Source organism: Halyomorpha halys, unplaced genomic scaffold, assembly GCF_000696795.3.
Source record: "Halyomorpha halys isolate HHAL.00 unplaced genomic scaffold, Hhal_1.1 Scaffold456.1, whole genome shotgun sequence".
Classification (NCBI taxonomy): Eukaryota; Metazoa; Arthropoda; class Insecta; order Hemiptera; family Pentatomidae; genus Halyomorpha; species Halyomorpha halys.
In genome coordinates, this window is record NW_027106823.1 from 495,925 (window position 1) to 517,450 (window position 21,526).

General features: G+C 30.7%; 1 protein-coding gene across 1 annotated transcript in view; it reads left to right on the forward strand.

The window, feature by feature from the left end:
- LOC106682985 (enhanced adult sensory threshold) overlaps window positions 1-21,520 on the forward strand; it is a 30,751-nt gene extending 9,231 nt beyond the window's left edge. Inside the window, exons 2-10 of the mRNA XM_014424170.3 lie at window positions 897-3,664; window positions 4,941-5,031; window positions 5,115-5,214; window positions 12,801-12,973; window positions 13,713-13,960; window positions 14,627-14,692; window positions 14,973-15,217; window positions 18,810-19,020; window positions 19,437-21,520. Coding sequence (XP_014279656.1) covers window positions 962-3,664; window positions 4,941-5,031; window positions 5,115-5,214; window positions 12,801-12,973; window positions 13,713-13,960; window positions 14,627-14,692; window positions 14,973-15,217; window positions 18,810-19,020; window positions 19,437-20,384 — 4,785 coding nt within the window. The 5' untranslated portion in view covers window positions 897-961 and the 3' untranslated portion in view covers window positions 20,385-21,520. The remainder of the gene's footprint in view (window positions 1-896; window positions 3,665-4,940; window positions 5,032-5,114; window positions 5,215-12,800; window positions 12,974-13,712; window positions 13,961-14,626; window positions 14,693-14,972; window positions 15,218-18,809; window positions 19,021-19,436) is intronic.
- The last annotated feature ends 6 nt before the right edge of the window (window positions 21,521-21,526 follow it).

A 21,526-nucleotide genomic window follows, 5' to 3' on the forward strand; every position in this document is an offset into this window, starting at 1 on the left:
TCGAATGTCTTCGTGTTCCAGCTGTTGGATCTCGATTTAGAACTGTTCTTTCTTGTAGGCGTATCCAGTGTGATCAATATAGCCTGGTGGTCACTATTTGTATAAAGCCCACAAACCTTCCAAGTTCCGATCCGGTGCAGGCGACCACTCACAAACGTCAGATCGATGATGGATGATCTTCCAGCTCTTGTGAACGTCGGGTTGTGTGTGTGTGTGTGTGTGTGTGTGTGTGTGTGTGTGTGTGTGTGTGTGTGTGTTTGTGCGCGCATCCAGACCATCTCCTGTATCACATATGCTCAACCATCTACATATGGCATTTAAAATAGTTCATCGAACTTTATCATTTGCCCAATTCTAAATGTATCCTATGTTTAGGTCTGTCAGAATGTTTTTATTGGTTTCTTTACTTATTAGAACTTAACTTGTATTGCTTAACTAAATTCTGAAGTGATTAGTAATCCATTTCAGCTCCTCATAACCCAACCTATTATCTTGAAAAAATTTTATTTGTTGCAAATATTTACAAACCAATTAAGTTTTTAAAAATCTCTTGTTCTTGGAATTTCAAACAGCTTTCTATGGTAGTAATATTTTTGGCAACACTGTTTTCCTCATGATGTCTTATTTTATATTTTAAACAATATTACCTCTAATATTGAGTACATAATGACTTATACAATTTTTTACTTGTACTACAATTCTTCATCAGTATTAAATCACAAGAACTGGTATATTGCCATTTATGTAATTTATCTATAAATGATTTCCTATTGTTTGTTTTTAAACATTTTATAATTGAATATTGTGTATTTTTGTATCTAAAAATACCAAGAATATTAACGGATTCCTAATTAAATTATTATTTGAATTTTGTATTTCTTTTTTTTTTTTTTTAGGCAACTTGATTGACTGCCCCTCCCTCGCAGCTTTATACTATGAAATTTGAGGGGTTAACTGAGAGATGTACGGGGACACTGAACGAGGAGGGGCTGCGACCGCTCTGCGCTTTGTGACCTGCGACCTCTCATCTCTCACCGACTGTGGTTGCATGACCTCAGCAGATTCAGACCTTGTTGGTTCATCTAATAAAAGAAAAACACGCTCTAGTGGTTCTCTTATAGATCCAGATTCCTTCACTGCCCTGTCTGCTAAACGTCTTATACTTGGCCGGCCAAGTTTGATTGACCGTTTGATCTCAAGAAATAAATCAGCACTTGAAGAAATGGAAGGTAAAAAACGAGGACCAGGTAGACCCCCATTAAGTGGAAAAAATAAAGTAGATTCAAAGGAAACAATGAAGAGAAAAAGGACTGAGAGTATGAATGGAACCTCACCAGCTGTCAAGCGTCTTCGAAGTGCCAAAGAAGGTTCTGAATCAGATTCTTCGGAATCAAGGAATACTTCTATTGAAAGAAGAAGAGGTCGACCTCCTGCTGATAAAACAATTGATAAAAAAACATCCCCTAAGAAACCAACAAGAAAAATTGAAAGAAGATTTTCTGTTAGGATTCATCACTCGTCTCTCCGAAGTGGTAAGAAACGTAAAGAATTACTAGCTTTAAAACAACAAAGGCGTATTAGAAATTTATCAAAAGATGCTAAAGGAAAAAAGAAATGGGGCGGACAGGACAAAACTGACTCAAACTCTAATGTTTGTCCTGAGAATGACAGTAACGATGAAATTGATGATAGTACAGACTCAGAAATGAGCCGTGGTACATCAGATATATCAGATATTGTTATAAAAACTGAAGAAAAACTGAAAAGTCCTGAGGATGATGTAAAGAAAAAACGAAAACGGCGGAAAAGAGATTCCATGTGGGTTCGAAAAGTTAAGAAACAAATAAAAGCAAAATCTGAAAATCTGGATAGATCTCATTCCTCCCTTCCATCTTTAGATAAAATAAATGCAGATGAGGATGATGAAGAGGAAGAGGATGTTTCGGAAATTTTGGAAACTTCAGATATTCCTATTTTAGATAAGGAAAGTGATGAATCATTAATTTTAGACAATAGTGACAAAATAGAACCAGTTTTGAGCAATACTTGTACTGAAGACGTTGCAATGCCTAAGTTAGAAAAAGAAGTAGATCTACCCTCTGAAAATGATGAAAATGATGTTTTACTTACAGGAAAACAAGATAAAGAAGTTGAATCTGAAAACATTATATCCATAGCTGTTGTTGTAAAATCTGAAAATATTATGTCTGAAGCTTCTTCTTGTTCTGAGGTTGTTCCTGAAAGTGAAATTGCAATTGAAGAAAGCATTGCCACAGTCGATATGGAAACTGGAGAAAACATTTCTTCAGCTGAGATCGCAACTGAAGAAAACATTTCTTCAGCTGAGATTGCAACTGAAGAAAACATTTCTTCAGCTGAGATTGCAACTGAAAAAAACATTGCTCCAGCAGAGATTGTAGCTGAAGAAAAAAATGCAGATGATTCATGTACCGAAGTTTCTCTAGAAATTCCATTGGAGGAAAAAAATATGCCTGAAGAACTGTGTTTAAACGAAAAGGATATTAATAATTTGCCTTTAGAAGAAAAAGTTAATAAGGATACAATTGTTAATATTAGAGAAACTGAGACTGTTGAAAATGAGAGAAAAGAACTGATAATATCCTGTGAGAGAAATGAAGATACTTCAGTATTGCTAGTTGAACAAGTTTCTGATAAATGTGACAGCATGCCCATTGGAAATTCAATAAATGATCAGCCCATGGATACACAAGACAGTATGACCGTTACAAATGGAGAATTAAATGTACCTGAAGCTACAAACGATTTAGAAAAAATGGAGAATGGGGAAAATTCTGAGGATATTTATAAAGAGAGTGAGATTTCTGATGTTGGCAATAAAACAGTGGAGCAACTGTCAGAAACTGATATATCAGAAATGACTGAAAATGTTATGGAATTGAATCATGAAACTGCAGCTGAAATAATGGAATCTAATATTGATATAAAAGAAGAACCACAAGTTGATGCAGACTCTACATCTGATGTTAAGCCCTCTTTGGATGACTCCTTCCCTGATTTTTCCTTAAGTTTGCCAGATGATTTAGATTTGGATAGCTCTGTATCTGACGAACATGAAGATGGAATTTTAGAAGATGAATCAGACCACATTTTCCCGGATTCCACTGAAGAAACAAAACTCCATGAACCTAAAACTCAGGATATTGTTCCTTTTTCTCCTACAACAGAACCTTGTCAAAATGATCAGCTTCCAGTTGAATCCATTCCTAATGGAACTTCTGAATCCTGTGATAATATAGCTGATGAGCAACAGAAGGCAGATGAGTTAAATGTGGCTGTGATTAATAATAATGATGAAAATATTGCCTTAAATGATAGTCAGGAAAAAACAGATCCAAAAACAGCTGAGGATGTGCTTAACGAAATTATGGATAAAGATAAAGCTGTAGATACAAAATATGAGGAATTAACTAATGAACAAAGGCAAATGAAAGAATCTGTTTTACAAGCTCTTGGTTTAAAATCTTTAACTCCACAACAACCTGAAGAAAAACCAAAGAGGGATGGTTACACAGGAACACTGAAGGCTGTGATAAAACTTAATAGAACTGGGGATAAAAAGAGGATGGTATATCGGAGATCAGAAGATAGTATGGGCGAGCTTGAATACCGTATCTGTTCAGAGGTAATTTTAACTTCTAATTACAACTTCATTAAGTGGATATATTCTCTCTTGAAAACCTGAATCTGCATAAAAATATTTTATTATATATATAATAAATATATATATATTTTAAGAACTCATTTATTTTTATCTGTTTTGATTTTTGATGAAATTTATTACTTCTCTTAGGTGTTGTAGAAGGAATTGTTGCCACAAATCATTCTGTATTGCCCATTGACTACTGTGATTGAATTGAAATCATACTTTATTGGTATTATATTTTTTATCAAAGAATATTAGGAATTATCAGAAAATAACTACGAGAAGGGTGTGAATGCATATAGCTTAAGAAAATTCCTGGAAATTCTACTAGACAGGCCATTTTGTGTTTCCAGTTCTATCTTTGGCTTACTGTGTATCTTGTTCTGTTCATACTATATCAGACTTTTTTTTTCTAGTTCGGATTAATGTGTGTTTGGACAAGTGGTTATTGATGTGATTGTACTACCAAAGAATTAATTGGTATTTTAAAAATTAAAAAAAAAAATAGTTCTCCCTCGATTAAAATGAGTTATTGTATATTATATATTGAGAAAACACTTCAATAATAAACTAAGAAATAATTTAACTATCCTTGTTGCTTTCCTGTACATCTGTATAATAGTTTACTTCTTTTAAAATGATAGTTTTATTGAAGGATCCCTTTTTAAAAACAGCTTAGCTTGTTGCAACATTTGAAGGATTCTAGTTTATTTTACCAGTGGAGTTAGTTGCTTTAAGGGGTGTCAATGTGCCATGATATTCTAGAGTGCCCAGATTCTGCAATCTATCCAACTAGTTTTGCTAAGTTTCTCTTGTTGAAAGCAACTTTCTATTTGTCTTTATTAATTTTTTGAGTTTCAGAATAATTTTAAGACTTCAGAATATTCAGTTTCCCATTGTTTTCAAGGATCATGTAGTTTTTCTTCTCTTTTCTGAATCTTGTTTACAATATTTTTGTTTTAAGAATCAATCTATTGTTGTATCATATTATCGAATAAGCTATGGAAGAGAGCGTTATTTCTTGTATGATCATAACATTCAATCCTGGATACTTTCCTCAGTATAGGAGACATTTATATGGATTTACTCATAATACTGTTGCCCTGAAGTTTATAATTTTCTTTTTTTACTAATGATGTGTCTTAACTTCTTAATTCCTTAAAATGTTTCATCCAGACCCCCTGATTAAACTCTCTATTTTAGTGTTTCATTTGCATGTTTATTGTTTTATAATCTACCTTCTCTTACCTTTCAGATTCCTGCAACTGATGGAGTTCCAATTACACACTTAAATGATATAGCGAGCATTCGCAAAAATGTATCTAATAAAGTACATCATGACAATGGTAAAAATATTTTCATCAATAATTTTATATAAAAATAAAAAAATCATTTTTATGTAAAAAATATATTAAATTTTTATTTCCAGACGTCCCCAGTTCTGCACCTAGTGGAAGTGGATTAGTTACTAGTAACGGACATGCAGAAGAACACGAGACAATCAATCAAGATGAATCAAAAGGCGCAAGGTAACAATAGTACTAAATTATTCATTTATTTGTTAAATATCAGCTGATTAATTAATTTTATTGATTATTCTTAACAATATTAAAAAAAAAAATTCTGAATGTTTCCAGAACCCAATTGGCCAATGGTTACTAATTTTGGATCTAGAAAACGAATCTAATTTTAAAACTTTTTCGTTCACTTCTGTTTCCCAGACATATAATAAATATGACCTGTTCACAGTTTTCTTAGGGAAATTTGCTTGTTTTGCTATGTTGTCTGTATTTGTTAATAAATGTGGAACTTACTTCAAAGACTATTCCTGCACCTCTATCAAGTGATGACTTTATGAGAAGTTTTCCTTTTCCTGCCTCATGTAATGCTGGGATATCTCCATGGACAGTCCTACAGTAGTCTACTAGCAAAGGTTCACTCCTACGGTTCTGATATCTCAGCTCCATCAAAACAAAAACAAATTTCTTGGAGTTATCTCACCATGCTCATCACTTTTAACTCAACCACACAGAATCAATGAACGCAAATTGGTATGAATGAATTGTAATCCATAGTTTATCTTCAATACTTACCTTTACACCAACAATGTTAGTTAGCTGTTCTCATCAGTGGACTCAGAATCCATTTAGGGACCCTCATTACCATGGACTTATAACCGTTTAGGTAATGTCTTGTTCCAAAAAATGCTGGTAAAATTGTCCACTTTTCCTCGGTATTATTTTATTTATTATTTATTTATTTTTATTTTTTTTAGAAAAAATAGACATAGAGAACTAATTTACAACGCCTTGGTTATAATCTCGAAAATGGAAGTCGCCTTTTTGATTACATAAATTAAAATAAACAACATACTACATAGTTACTTAAATTTTTTAATAATTATTTTTGAGCAAGACATTTTATTTGTTGCTCAATGTTATTAGTTAACTAATACTGACTCATTATTATTATTTATTTATTACTTATAATGTAACAATTTGGTCAATACAGAAGCATAACTTTGGTTAGTCAGGTATATAACAAAAAAACCTAGTGTTCACAAAATTATCAATAGGTGCCCGTTTGCTTCTCATTTATTTGTATCCTATATTTTAACTTCATCTTCCCACAATTTGGTTTTTCTATTGAGAGTCTTATCTAATCTATATTTTATATTATATTTGTATACTACACTATTAGCTGCTGGAGTTAGATAATCCAATGAGCTAGATATTTCAGGAATAAAATAGAAAAAAAAATCGTTTAGGAATATATATTTTTTAAAATTTATTTTAATTAATTTTCTATTCAAAGTTCATTAAAGAATGGAGTGGATTCATCATGGAAAATTAATAATTCACTTCTACTGAAAATTAAAATGCTTAAATTTATCATTAACCTGTTTGTATTGATCATGTAAGGATGTTTTACCACCCTTATTAAATATTAACCCTAGTGTGAGCTGATATAATTTATTTAGATTGTATTTTCACTTAAACTTAATACAAGCAAGTTCATATTTTGAAATAGAATGATAATAGTATTTTTTGGTATTCTTATAAATACACAATGAATTTTCCTTTAAAAAGTATTCATTACATAGTTAATTTGACACTTAATTCCTTTACGAAATCTTATACAATTTTACTAGACCATAATTGATTTTAATTATATTGCTAATGTTGCCCTCATTTATAGAGGGGTGGTTACAGTACAGTTGGTGTATATTAAATTAGACGAGTAAAGCTACAAAAATAAAAACGATAATGGGCTTCCTGTTCAATCCTGTAATCAGTTCCTGGCATTAATAAGGAAATGAATGGAGAGTTGGAGCACATTGTAGTAAAAAAGGAGTGGAAACTTTTTATTTGAGATTCAGTAAATCGATAGAAATGGAATATTTTTATTCTGGCAGATGCAACTTCAGCTTTGATCCAGAGAGCCTCCTGTAGGGCTGGAGGAGAAGAGGAAGGATGGTTATGTGCTGGAGGGGATACTGGCTCCTTAATCCCCAACCTGTGCACAGATCATTCCTGTTCTGGTCTGATTTTAGGTCGAAAGAAATCTTCCAGCGTATAATAATTAGTTTCATTTCCAATTGAAGCATAAATTATTTATTTTCTCTGAATCATTAAAATTTTCCAAAAGAAATAAATAAATTGTTATATAAAAGTAAGATGGTCCATGTGTGGTAAAATAAAAAACAAAACAAAAAAAAACTTCCCCATGTTGCAGGGCTTAATGAATGGAAGTAAATACAAAAATGAAGTTTTTTATTTTTAAAATTGATTTTTGTGTTTACTTCCATTCACTAAGCCCTCCAATATGGGGCACAACATTCAAATTAAATAGTTACTATTATTAAATAATTACTATTTGAATTTTTTTTTTACCACACCTGAACCATCTTAATGTTATATATTACACATGTCAATCAACAATCTTCCAATAAATTACTTTTTTTTTCCCAAATAAAACTAAGTCCTTTTAACACCTTCTACTTGTTTGTAAAGTACTTTATACTACCAAGTAGAGTAGTAAAATCGTGAAAACTAGATACAGGAGTACTTAAGATTGGTTATCATGGAGATTCTTTGTGTGAATTGTGATTTACTGTTAAGCTGCAAATCAGGCGTATCTCCCAATCCTATATCTGGGTACTGAAGGATGTGTTTTCTCATCTACATCTTAGTATCCTTTATTTAAAAGTTAAATTTATATTTTGAGTGTCATGGGTTAAGAAAAAAAACTTTTTTTGTAGGTTCAAGAATTATATTTTATTAAGAAAAAAAAAGTGTTCTTCAGTATTTTAATAATGCATTATTTTATTGTTTATAATTTTTTACTTACTTACTTACCTAGCGATGTTTTAACTAATCTCTTTCTACTCCAGTTATTCTGTTAGTAAGCTAGTTTATAGTACATCAGTATATTCTAATTAATTAATGTTTTCTAAAAATTATTTAACTGGTGTAATTGGTTTACTCCCTTACATTAGCCTGTATTGTTTCAGTCCGTTGGTTATTGCGTAAGTCGAAAAAACCCTTTATCTCCCTTTACCGCCGCTGGCTGAATAATTGGAACAGAAATGAATAGTAAATGAAGAAGATCGTTTAATATCTTATAAATCCTTTTAATCGATTGGTCGCGTTAAAAAAAGCCATGTTCTATTTAATTCGATAGCCACCGGTAAATGACCTGCATGTAACTTAATGTTAAGTGAAACTTTTGTAATGTCAATGTCTATTAAATCAAATCTATGTTTAGTGTAATAATCAATTCATCTTTTTTGACTAGTGATATCTCCACATTAAATTATGAGGCGAATCTCGCTTATTAAATAAAATTTTGGTCGATTTTTCGTCTTTCATTTCTGTAAAAAACCTGGAAAGCTTTAGCTGTTTTTGAACAACTTTAAACAAAAAAAATACAAGGAGATCGATGAAAAGACGTAAGTTAATTCACGAGAAGAAGAAACTTCCTAACGTCAGGTATATGTTTTATATACGTTTCCTAAATTTAATGGTCAATTTTAATACCTCTTAAAAACCTTATTTTTCTAAATCAATTTTGCAAAAGATCGTCAACCACCACTAAGTGTCGAAAGTATTCCCAACTTGAATTGTTTTTTTCATTAAGTAAAAATATTTTCTCTACTATCATGTTTTCATATTTTTGAAACAATAACCTTAAAATAGATCTCCATTAAATAAAAACACCAATAAGTAGAAGTATATTATTTTATAAAGTATAAGACTGAAGAGCGTTAGTTATAGATCATGTATCAGGTGCCAAGTGTATTTAGAAATCATAACATCTTTTTGGTTAAGTTGAGTTTCCACGGTGACATTAATAGTATAAAGTTGTCTAGTCTCCATAGTTGTGTAAGTTAACTATATAACAATCTAAGTTAAATAGTTTTTTTTTTTTCAACTTGTTTGTATTATTGTCTGACCGTACCCCCAAACATCTCATATATATTATCTATGGTCAGCTATCTTTGTGTAAGCCAACATTTGCTCTATCATACTATCAGGATTTTCTTGATAGTTGATGTTACTATCTTTTATCCTCAATATAATTTTATTTTAAAACATTTCTTCTGTAATATACTAGTGATATCTCAACTTGAGGAAAAGGTATTTTTAAAATGGGGCGAAGAGGTAAAAATTCATCCATTGAACAGGACTTCGAATATTCTTTTACAAGAAAAAAAGGGTGAGACGTAAAAAAAAAAAAAAATAATTAAAACGTGAGCATGCCTCTTTAAAGGATGCTAATTAAGGTGGGGTTCACGATGCTAAATAAATTGTTAAATGCTTGAAATAAAAGGATTTTTACGAATAGAAAAAATACAAATCCTGCAATGAGTTCCCCCTAGCTTTGTATCTAATTTCGTAGAGCTTCTGGGTGCACATGAAGTGTTTTAACTGTAACGTTCTAAGAAAATATTGTAAAAGGTTCATGTTGACAAAGATATTCCAAAGAAGCCTGATGAATTTAGATCCAGGTTATGCTCTGGTTTCCATCCATAGGAGTCTACGACCACCAAACGGGATTCGAATTCTTACTTGGGACTTATAGGAGTCCTCTTAGATAAAAGAAATATTCGGACCAGCATTATGTTTGATACAGCAAAAAATATTTATTTTGGTCTTGGCACCCATAGCGATTGTGAAAGTCATGTAAGTTGTTTGAGTCGGTCATCTTAAGGTATAATGTAGATAGTTGTACGTCATCACAAAAACTGAGCTTCAGTAAGTTAGTTTGAACGTAGTTTTAAAACTTTTTTTTTTCTATAAGCATTAGAATTTATTTTATTTCTAAAAATTTCAATGTTGAAAATATTATGCGTTATGACATTAGTTTGACTAAATACACTTATTTACATTACATTTAGCTGGAATTTGGGGGGAAAATTGGATGATGGTGTAGATGTACCCAAGTATAAATCTGACTAAATTTCATCTAGTACTTACTTAATAATTCTTCCATACCTATATAGGACAAATATTTGTTCACATCGTTGCTGGTCTATTCCACTAACTGTTAAGATTTTTACTCCCTCCTCAGGATGTCTCTCTCATTCTTTAGGTTAAAGGAATACCTACTAATACTCTTCATACGCCTTATTTTTAGTAATATCCATAAAAGAAATATTATAATACTTGACATCCAATTATTGTGAAGATTATCCATTACATATCTACTATTAGTGTCACAATGCCCATAATAAATCGATGCTCCTTTTAATAATTTTATATAAAATATAATACAGTTTTTAAAGAGTAGACATGAATTGTTATGGGTATTATTAAACATAAGGAGTATATTGGATAGATGAAATGAAGTAGTAGTATTGATTTAATGTATGAATAAGAGGGACATCCTGAGGATGGGGAATACCCCAGAATGGTTGATGGGTGTATATAAGGAACATGAATAAATGATATTTGTTAGATATACATGGAAGTTACTTTCCCTCATACATGATTGTATATTTATTTGTATAAAGGTTGGTATAGTATAACCGTTCATTGCATTTTTCAGTTTTTCTTTCTTGGTTCTGTATCATGACAGTTTTCTTGATGTTTTTATAGGTATTTAAAATTATTGATCACGCTTCATGCAGATGATGAAACAACAGTTTTTCATTTTAGGGAACGCTTTGTATTCATGAAGGAATTTATAAAAAAAATTACTCCTCAGAATCGAAAATTTTCTTTCGCATTTTAAGTTTTCGACATTGAGGAATATAGTTGGTCCCAGTCAGTCTTTATTCAAATTTCTGTTCGGGTATAATCCATCGAACTGTTGATCCGATTTTGATGAAATTTTTAAGATTGAGGTTTTCCTAATCGACCTCGCTACTTTCGCTTATCTATGCGTAAACGTATTTTCACGCCGTCATACCTCAGAGGTTAGGCGCAGGTCTTTAAGTCTGAAATCTGCAGGCGGCGCCGGTTCGAATCCTGCCTAGGGCGTTGACTTTTTTCATTAAGTGGCGGTCCCACAAAATGAAAAACTTGACCCCTCCCCCAATATTGTTAGAATAAGATGGTTATCTGTAGATAACTAGGCAAACATCACCTTCACTGTGGATTGTCTAACAAAAAAACTATTTTTCGATATTTCGATAAAGGTTCACTCCACTTGGCTCAAATTTTGTAGTAAGTTGGGGATTAGTGTTGATTTGGCCCATATAAATTTTAGTAAATTCCATCCATTAGTTTGGCTAAATACACTTATTTACATTACATTTAGCTGGAATTTGGGGAAAAAATTGGATGATGGTGTAGATGTACCCAAGTATAAATCTGACTAAATTTCATCTAGTACTTACGCTTACTCATGCAATAAATTAATTTCCTAGATACACATGTATTTCAACAAAGACTTGTCCCGTTGCGTTTATACTAAAACGGCATATCATTAACCTTGAAATACAGGTAATTACATGTACGAAGTAGAAATATCCAGAAAAAGAATGATTTCTAGATAAAGAAAATAATTAGATATTTTATTTGTTTATTTAATTACAGAGGTCTGGTGGACCTTACATGGTTAGTGTAAGAGGTACATTTTTTTTAAACAAATGATTATGGGGGTGGGTATAGTCTCATACAAAAGACACCCCTAACTATATATAATGTTATAAATAAAACAAAAAAAATAAGATTAAATAAATAGATTAAAGTAATAATTCTTAATAAAAGATAAAAGTAAAGTTAATAACAAAATAAATAATAGCCTTCTAATGGGGGGAAAAAAAGATGAACAGGGAAAAAAGAAAGAAATTAAGATAAAATCAAATTTTAGGGTGGCAATAACAGAACTGATAAATATAGAATTTATAACAGGATGTCTTGCAGCAGCCTGGGCTTCAGTCTTCAGGTTGTGGTTGGTTTTCCCAAGTTGTAGGTTTGATAGGTCAGGCTGGTACGTTTTTAATGGATACATCCAGCATTCCTGTAGAAAATTGTAATTTAATATGAGTTATAATTATATGTCTTGAAATTCTTCTAAACTTAGATTCTGCTTTGGCTTCTACCAAAATTTTTTTTTTAATAGTTTCACTTAGGATTATAAATAAGTAAAAAATTATTTGTCTACTTATTATTTGGTGAATTTTCTTATGTAGACCCTTTATCCTGTCTCATGTTTAATTGACTTATATATTTTTATTTAAGTATTCATTATTTATATGAATACCTCAGGAATAATTTATTCCGATGAAAGAATTGTTCTGTAATTCTGTATTATCACTGTATATTGTAATACTGTATAGTTAGAGGGTAATTTGGACAAAAATATTATATTTACATTATAGTTGTACTGAAAATCCTTTAACAATTTAAAAAAATTAAATTGTTCGGTTTGGGATGTTGAGTTCCAAATATAAATATTTTAGGGGTTGACTTTACTAATAAATTTTCACATTGAGAGTTAATATTAACTACGGTAATTAATAATTGTTTCTGAGCTGAATACTTTAATGTTATTTATTTTTTAAATTGAACGTGTGTCAATAAACAATGGAATATTAATTTTAAACTTTTTTTTTTGTATTCACAGTACTAATTATCTTCATTTCTAAAATGTTGTTCTTTTACAGTGCTGGTAAGGAATCTAACCTTATTATCCCTGAGAAGAGTTCTTCGTTTTCCATTCATCCTGGAAGACTGTGTTCTGATGTATGTAGTTATTGTTTTGGGAAATTTGGCTGTCTTGACACTCCCTGTCACGTTGCTCAGCTGAAGTCTGAAAGACAAAAGAAAATCCTTGAGAGTAAGTTACCTTTGAATTTATTATTTCTTACACTTATCTCTAAAATTGTTATTGAAATAAAATATTTCATATTGACATATTAGCTATTAACTATTAATGATCCCCTGCTTGTGGTCCAGATTCTAATTGGGCTGTAGTAAAAAATGTTTGTTCTACGAGGTCTGGATCAGCTTGGGTTATGAAGACCTTCTGGAGCATGCTCAGTTTCTATAAAGTGGGTAATTGACCCTTTAATTTGTCAATGGCAGAAAATTTATATAACCAGCAGGCAATATAGTCAGGAAACAGCAGACCACATCACCTGATAATACCATTTGTTGGGGGGGAAAAAAAAAAAAAAAAAAAAATGCTCCCTTGTAAAATTCCATTCCTGAAACCTCTTTCAGTTACTCTTTATCCTTTAAATAAATATTTCTTTATCTATTTGGTGTCAATTCTTATATTTTGAAGATATTTTTGTAAAAGATATTGACTTAGTGCCATCTCAGACTTTTGTTTAGACTGATGTCTATTAATTGCTGTGGATTGAGTTCTATCCTCTCTTCTTTTTACTACATTGCTTTGTCTTGAATGGCTCAATATTATACTAGTAGCAATATATTAGTTATAGAAAATTATTTACCAATTAAAAAGTCGTCCATTTCTCCATGACGGATAAATAATACCACGTATTTTGATACTATTCTTCATGAATTTTTCATTGTGTAGATATTAATGGTGAGTCTCATCTATGTTCCAGATGAGCCACATCTTACAGGAGAATCTTGCTTATGTGACGCCTGCTATAGGTATGTTGATAGAAAAGCAAACTGTCCTTCAAAAGCTAATGCGACAGCGGGAACTTCTGGGGGAAAAACTAAAGTACGTCCCCCTGCAAGTTCCCAGTGTTGTGTCAACCATTGTTCCTTACAAGCGACTCATACTGTCAAGAAAAAATGGCTTGTCAAACTCAAGAAAAGCATTACAAACAAGATTCAAAGTGATAAGGTAAATATACTTTTCCTGATATAAAAATTATATATTTAACAGGAAATATCACATATTTAAACATTAATTATCAATTAAAAAAAAAAACTGAAGATTTCAAATGTATTCTAACATTATGATAATTCATATTGTAATGATAATTAATATAATATATTGATGTTCACAATCTACTAATCTGTGCTTCTGAACAGATTGTATTTAATTAATTGTAACTGTAAAAAAATAAATTATGTTCTGTGTGATTTTCTTCTTTAACAATGTGGAAGAATTGAAAAAGAAAAGTTTTTAATTATCTGCTTCTTATTAAAGTAAGAAGAAACTAACTGATTGTATTAGGTTTTAATGTATAAATGCAGAAGGCAAATAAACGTGAGATTTCTGTGGCTTCTTAATAGTTGCAATATTGTCATTAAGTTTTCATCATTGAACCTGACCTTAATACTTTATGAGATTCCTGGTATAATGGGATTAAAAATTCATAATAACGTTCATTACATTCTTACAATTTAATTATAAATACAGTAGTAGTAATAATTTTTTATGACATAAAACTGACTTGGGTAAACCAAGCCATTGTTTATTACTGGATGTAATCTACATGTGTCTCTTTGTATTTCACAATATAGTATTAAACTTTGTAATGTTAATTTTATATTTTTTGTTTAGTTGGATATTGACCTTGACAAGTCAGCCGCTATGTACTTCCCTCTCTGTGCTCAGCATCATTATTGGGTTTGTTAAATAACTTATTTTATTTGTAGTAATTAATACTTCAATTATTATGTTTATAACTTTTTTTTATCTTAACTTAATATAATATTTTGGTAATAAAAATATTATTTGAAAAAGTATTGTTTGGGCTATATTTATCAGTTTCAATGATCAGTGAGAACTAAGCTATCCATCTAGGTTTTTATAGCTAATAGATAGAGGAGGAAAAACAAAACCTTTCAAACTAAATATTTAACTTTTTTGTTTTATGATATATAATTGAATTCTATATTTATTCTAGGTGGACTATTTTACTGTTTGCGGTATCTGTCGAAAACGCCTTAATCGTAACCATCTTTACACCCTAGGATCAGAGACTGATCGATTGAACCTTATGTTAGCCGAAGATGGTATTCCTGCAAGACTTTCTGACAAACTGTTTTTGTGTAAACTTTGCCGATACTATAGCAATTTAAGGCTAAAGTATGCAGATCCAGCAACTATTCCTCCAAGTGGTCGCATTTTCTACAGGGATTACCGCCGAAAGTAAGTTTTATTTCTTTATATAATTTTTATATCCAATGCTCTCATTAATGATAAATATGCTACCATCATTTATTCCAACTCAAGCACTATCATTACCAAAACTCGAAAAATCGTAATTTGTAATGTTCTTCTTTATTTTTGTAATTCTGCCTGCCTAACTTAAATATATTATGATTAATTTTTGTTTTACGCTGTTAAAAAAATATATATATATTGTAATATTTAAAAATAAATAAAGGGGAATTTATTAGTTTTTTATTATTCTCAGATCTAAAATATAGCTTTGAAGTTAACACGGTTAAATGAAAAGAACAAATATTAAATAGATATGAGAATTTTATTTTAAATTATATATAATATTATGGACTCTTAATCTCAGGGTGAGTTTTCTAGACAATCAGAACACTTAACTACTAACAACACTTAACTAAATTATTAGCTACTTTTACGAATATACTTAAATCCTATGTTGAGCAAAACTAACCGATTTATAATCTTCTTTGATGGCTGACGATTCTCGATGTCTTCTTTTTAATGATGGTACCTCTGACAGTAAACAAAGGATTGGTCTTCTACTATTTTTCAACACACATCTTATCCACCGATGATGCAAACAAAAAATTGATTTTAGTACAATAGTTCTACTTCAATTGCGATGATTCAAGATTTAAATATTTCATTAATAATTTTTATTGTCTTATATTTCTTCTTGACTTAATTTGTACTTTAATCGTGTTTGAGAAACAACAAAAGTTGAAAACACTTCAACCTACATTCTCAACAAAGCAGTAAATTCAAATAGACTTCGGAAGGATGTGTGCCGCCATCTTGAATATTTTGAACAATACATTTTTATACCATATTTGACTGACCAAAATTGGTTCGCTTTTTGGTTTAATACAACAGATAAACAATATGAAACGATATATAAAATAAAACATACTAAAAATCATTTATAAATAAAAAATATAACCATTTATAAAAAAAGAGGATATTACAATATATTGCAATAATTAAAAAATTAAAGTAATTTTTATAGTTTTAATTTAATTCTCATATCCAAGGTATAGTTTTTGAAGATGACAAGGTCCTTTATTTAAATCCTTAAATAAAGGATTTAATATTAAATAAATATGAGATTTTTAATTTTATTATATATAATATTATAGACTCTTAACCTCAGGGTGGGTTTCTAGGCAATCAGAAGCAGACACTTTTACAATTAACACTTGATTAAATTAATATCTCTTTTACACATGTATTTAAATTTAGGCATAACAAAACTAACACTGACTGTGGGCAATCTTTCAGTAAATAAACATTAACGAAACAAAACCTTGGTTCTCTAAAAGTTTTCATCTGGCTTCTCATCCACCCAAGTATGTGTTTGGCGATCCAAACAAAGAATCCTTTTTTGTTCGTGGGTGACTCTTCGATGTCTCCTTTTTCAAAATGTCCACCCTTGAGCTGGACCAAAGATGATAAGGACCTCCTCATCCAGGAAACATCATTCCCCGCCCGCGCCTAAGCAATGAATGATGTCAAAAATCAAAACCTGTCTCGATGTTCCATGTAAACATCGATTGTCGCACAACAGTTTTGGATTTTTGCAAATGATTTACTTTTTGAATATTATTCTTTACCACTATTTCTTGACTTCTATTTTTTCTTAAATTTACTGTAATTTCAATTATGATGGGAAGTTAAAATAGAGTTTTTAAAATCTTTGAATCTGCTCAACATGGCTGCGATCCAACGAACTTTTTGCAGGACTCGTGCCGCCATCTTGGCTTTGCACAATATCTTTTGTGACTGCGTATTTTACTGGTGAAAATTGGTTAGCTTGCTTTTAGTTTTAATACCACAATTAAACATATTGAAATAATAAATCACATAAAATCTACTAAAAATCATTTATCTATAAAAAATAACTATTTACTCATAAAATATGATATTACAATATATATAAAGGAAGAAAGAAAAATTATACTGTGGCTATATTTTACAAATTGAACACCATTTAGTTCCAAATTAGGTTCGGCCTAAAAATGTGTTTTGGGTCAATTAAAAACTAAATATGTTTATAAAAAATATAGTTAAGAAAATGTCTAACAGTCCACCTGTTGTTTTTTTTTAATTTTTGTAGGGGTTGAGGGAAGTCAGATTCCCTTTATGAAACCCACATAGTATCCTAACGAGATTTCTGTAAGGCAGAAATCTCTTGAATAAAATAATAAAAAGGGAACTTCAAACTAAAAGAACCTCCCTACTAGGGATGTCGAAAAAATATCAATATATGTTTTATAAATATATATCAATTATTTTTTATAATATCAATATTAAAATTAGAATATAGAAAACTGAATGTTAAAAAAAAATTGAATAAAGAAAAAATGTCTAGGACACATGAGAATGGTGTATGAATATCAGTTTTATAGTAATATTGATGTTTATTATATATACACAATTTCAAAACAATTAATTTAAAATAATTACTTTTTCTGTCCAAATTTATCAGGAAGTACATGAGTAATTATTGAAACATTTGTTTATTAGCTCATTTACACAATACTAAGACTTGTGTCTTAGTAGTTTACAACCTTATGATAGTTTTTACATTTATTTACCCATATATAAAATATACAGATGGGGAAAGTATTGCGATTGTGGAAAATTACATATTTAAGGCTGGTATATACCTGGGGTATGACAGCAGCTTTTTCGATAAAATTGACTGGCGGATAGTGCTACTTTGTAGAATTGATTTTTCACATTTTTCTAATTTTACTGGAAATGGCTCCAACGATTTTGATTAAGCCCAGTACATGAATGTACAACTAAGTTTTCTTAAATATTAGATAAGTCTTATCCTCATTGGAATAGTCTGATGGGCTTAAATGTGGATTTTTAATACAATATTTCTCCAAAATAACTTTAATTTTGTTTATTTGTAATAATTAATTATCTCACATTTTTATATGTAATGAATAATGCATAAATATGAACTATGAAAATTATTTGATGGTTAACTTAGGGATATGGGAGAAGAAATAGTTTTTCCAGGTTGACAACACATTTCCGGAAATAATAGTTGTAACATAGACTTATTATATACTGTTGGGAAGCCAAAAATTTAGGAAAAATTATTTGTAACATATAAAGTTATAGAAAGTAATGAGCAATGACAAAAAAAGCTTCAATCAAACAGGAATGGTGTTAAACTGCCAGGTACAAGAATGGCTCATTTGGAAAATTAATATGAGGAAGTATTACCACTGTGAATAATTTAGAAATATCTGTTCTGAAACAAGCAAGGATTAATGTCAACACAATATAATGTGGTAAGTGGTATTTATACGATGTGCATCGGGTTTTTGTTTCTAAAATACTTCTGGGGACTTCAATGTAAAAATGCACTGACTTTATTTATCCTCTGTGATCGCCTGCATATAATTAAACATAAATGTTTATTTCCTGACTTCATGTTTATTTTAATTGGTGAAGATTATGATATATATTTTTTTATTAATTAATTTTTGTATAATTCAACCACAGCAAGAAAAATATATGTGTGTATTGTGTCCATTTTCAGAATTCTAAGGTCCTTGGATATTCCTGTGAGTGATTCTGATGAAGAACAGCTCAAAGAAGAGAAAAAGAAAGGACTAAAGAAGACTTCAACTGAAGGAGGTCCTAGCACGAATGGTGCTGGTCCATCGACCCAATCAGAAGAAAGCGTTATGTCCCTCACCAATCTGGCGACTCTGCTCGGAGATCAGCCAGAACAACAAGCCAGAATACAGGTACAATCATAATTAACACAAATAGAAGATCATGTTTTAATATTTCCAATCTCACTTCTTCTCTTTCTTTAAAATCAGAAATTTAACATTTCATTGTTCTTTAAAGTTTATAGTTAATAATAAAAAAAAAGAGTGGAAATTTATTTTATTTGATTTTATTTCTCTTGCATCTTATTTAAACTCTGGTTCCTGCTATCATTTCTTATTTGATTCAAGATATTACTTGATGTTGAAGTTAGCGAACTATTGTATTTGAAACATAGTGTTCGATAATATATGTCCCAGTAAAAGTTTTTGAAACCTCAGGTTTTTCACGTTATAGGATTAATGAATACAATATTGGTTTGTTTTGTAATTTAAAATTAAAATTCATACTTTTAATATTCATAATCCATTACTATTTTTGTATGTTTTAGGTGAAATTCGGAAATGTAAATATTGGTCGACTAAGTAACCTCAACATAGGTCAAGGTGGTCGGGAAGAGAGGTCGCCTTATTCTGATGTAGGTCTCAAAGCCAACCTCGAATTTCAAGGCCCTGCTGTTCCTGATGGAAGTTGGGAAAGATGTGTATCAACTATACAATTTGACAAAAGAACTAAAAAATTATGGCAAGACCTTCAAAAACCATATGGCAATCAGTCATCATTTCTAAGGCATCTTGTTATGCTTGAAAAATACTGGAGAGCAGGATATCTTACTCTTAATCAGGGTGCAGACGAACGAGCTACAAAGTACTTAAATGGTGTGAAAAATAGAATTAAAGCTTTCGAAGGGAGTTCAGATAAACCCTCCACCACCACTGCACCAGCTGCTATACCAACATCTGGGAATGAAAAGTTTCCTCTTATTACTAACACTGGTGAGATCGAAGTGACTCCATTGAAAGTAGCTCAAAAGAAAGTTGCTCCACCAGCAATGGTAGAAAAGAAACAGATGACGCCTTTGGATAGGGCTAAATCTCTTGTGAGAATGATACAACCTACTCCACGTTTCTCTCCTCCGATCCAAAGGTATCAAGTACCAATGTATGTTCCTTATGGTTACCCACAGCAGCATCAACATCACCATCACCCACAGCAGAGGCCGCCACCTCTTCTGAAGATCCGAAACAAATCTATTCCGCAAGCTTACTACCCTACGATACCTCCTATTCCAGGAACACAGAATCTTAAACCGATTCTTCCCAAACTGCCAAGAGCACTAACAGTGACCCAAGTTTCACATGGTGTTCCGGCTATTACGTTAAACAGGTCAGGAATAACTATTGAAAAGCAGGCGAGTGGATCCCCTATCATGCCAGCTCTTCCAATTGAAAAGCCCTCCATCTCAGTCTTCAGGGAACCTGCTCCTGGCCCCCCTTGAAGTGCCTTTAACTCAAGACTGTCTACGTTTAAGAAAATTAATACAATTTTTAATATATATATTTTTATACTCAGAGGATCATGAGTTACCCTTAAAATGTACTCTGCTTGCAGTGGTTTTTGTTTTATTGTTAATTTTATCTTGAAGCTAATGTAAAGTGAACATTTACTTGAGTGATATTGGTTTGCCTTGAATATGTCAACTTAGTGCGATCTGATACTGGTCGCCTTGTAATATACAGTTAGTGAAGTGTGTTATGTATACGGTGTATGCTCTGTTCTAAGTAAGTTGACTATTTTTTAACAATTAATTTTAATTTTATAATAGTTATAAAATTAAATCACGTAAAATAGTGAATATAAATATGGAAAGTGATATTTTTTTTAAAACATAAATATAAATATGTATGATGGAATTATGCACTATTTAATATAAAATTTGGTGATGCACGATTCTAACTAATTCTTCAAAGTAAAATTATCCCTCAGTCATCTAGAACTGATTTTTGGTGCTTGAATTTTTTTAAGGTGTTGCAAAAATTTAATTTTGTACCAATTCTTGTTTCGAGTGCAGTCTCCTAGATCTCATGTATTTATCATTTAGCCTTTATAGTAATTAATAATTATAAAATTAGTATCATTAATCTGTTGAAAAATGAAATGGCTATTTTACAATGAAGTCCAAAGAAATATTTTATTAATGTATAAATGTACAATTTATTTAATACATGGAGTAAAACGGTAGATAACAAATATTAAAGATGGGAGATTGCACTTTTAAGTAGTCTGTAAATTTCCTTCTGCTACACCTTTTAATGACTGATTAGCGTTCCTATTTTCTTTCTTATTCTTGACACATTTAATAGCTATTTATTTTTTTTTTATTATTTATGCATGTATATTTATAAATAAGCGAATATATAAATGCACTTGTAAATTACTAAAACATTTTTATTATTTTAGTTTTTTTTTCTTTAATTGGTAAGATTGTACAATAAGAAGTTATGTGCCTTTTTGCAATTAATTTCTTGATGTTATGCCCTGTATAAAGGCCTTCTGGATAATGCGGCATATTGATAAGTGCCTCAACAAATATAGCATTTCCTCTATAAGTTGTTTATATTTAAGGAACATGTATATATA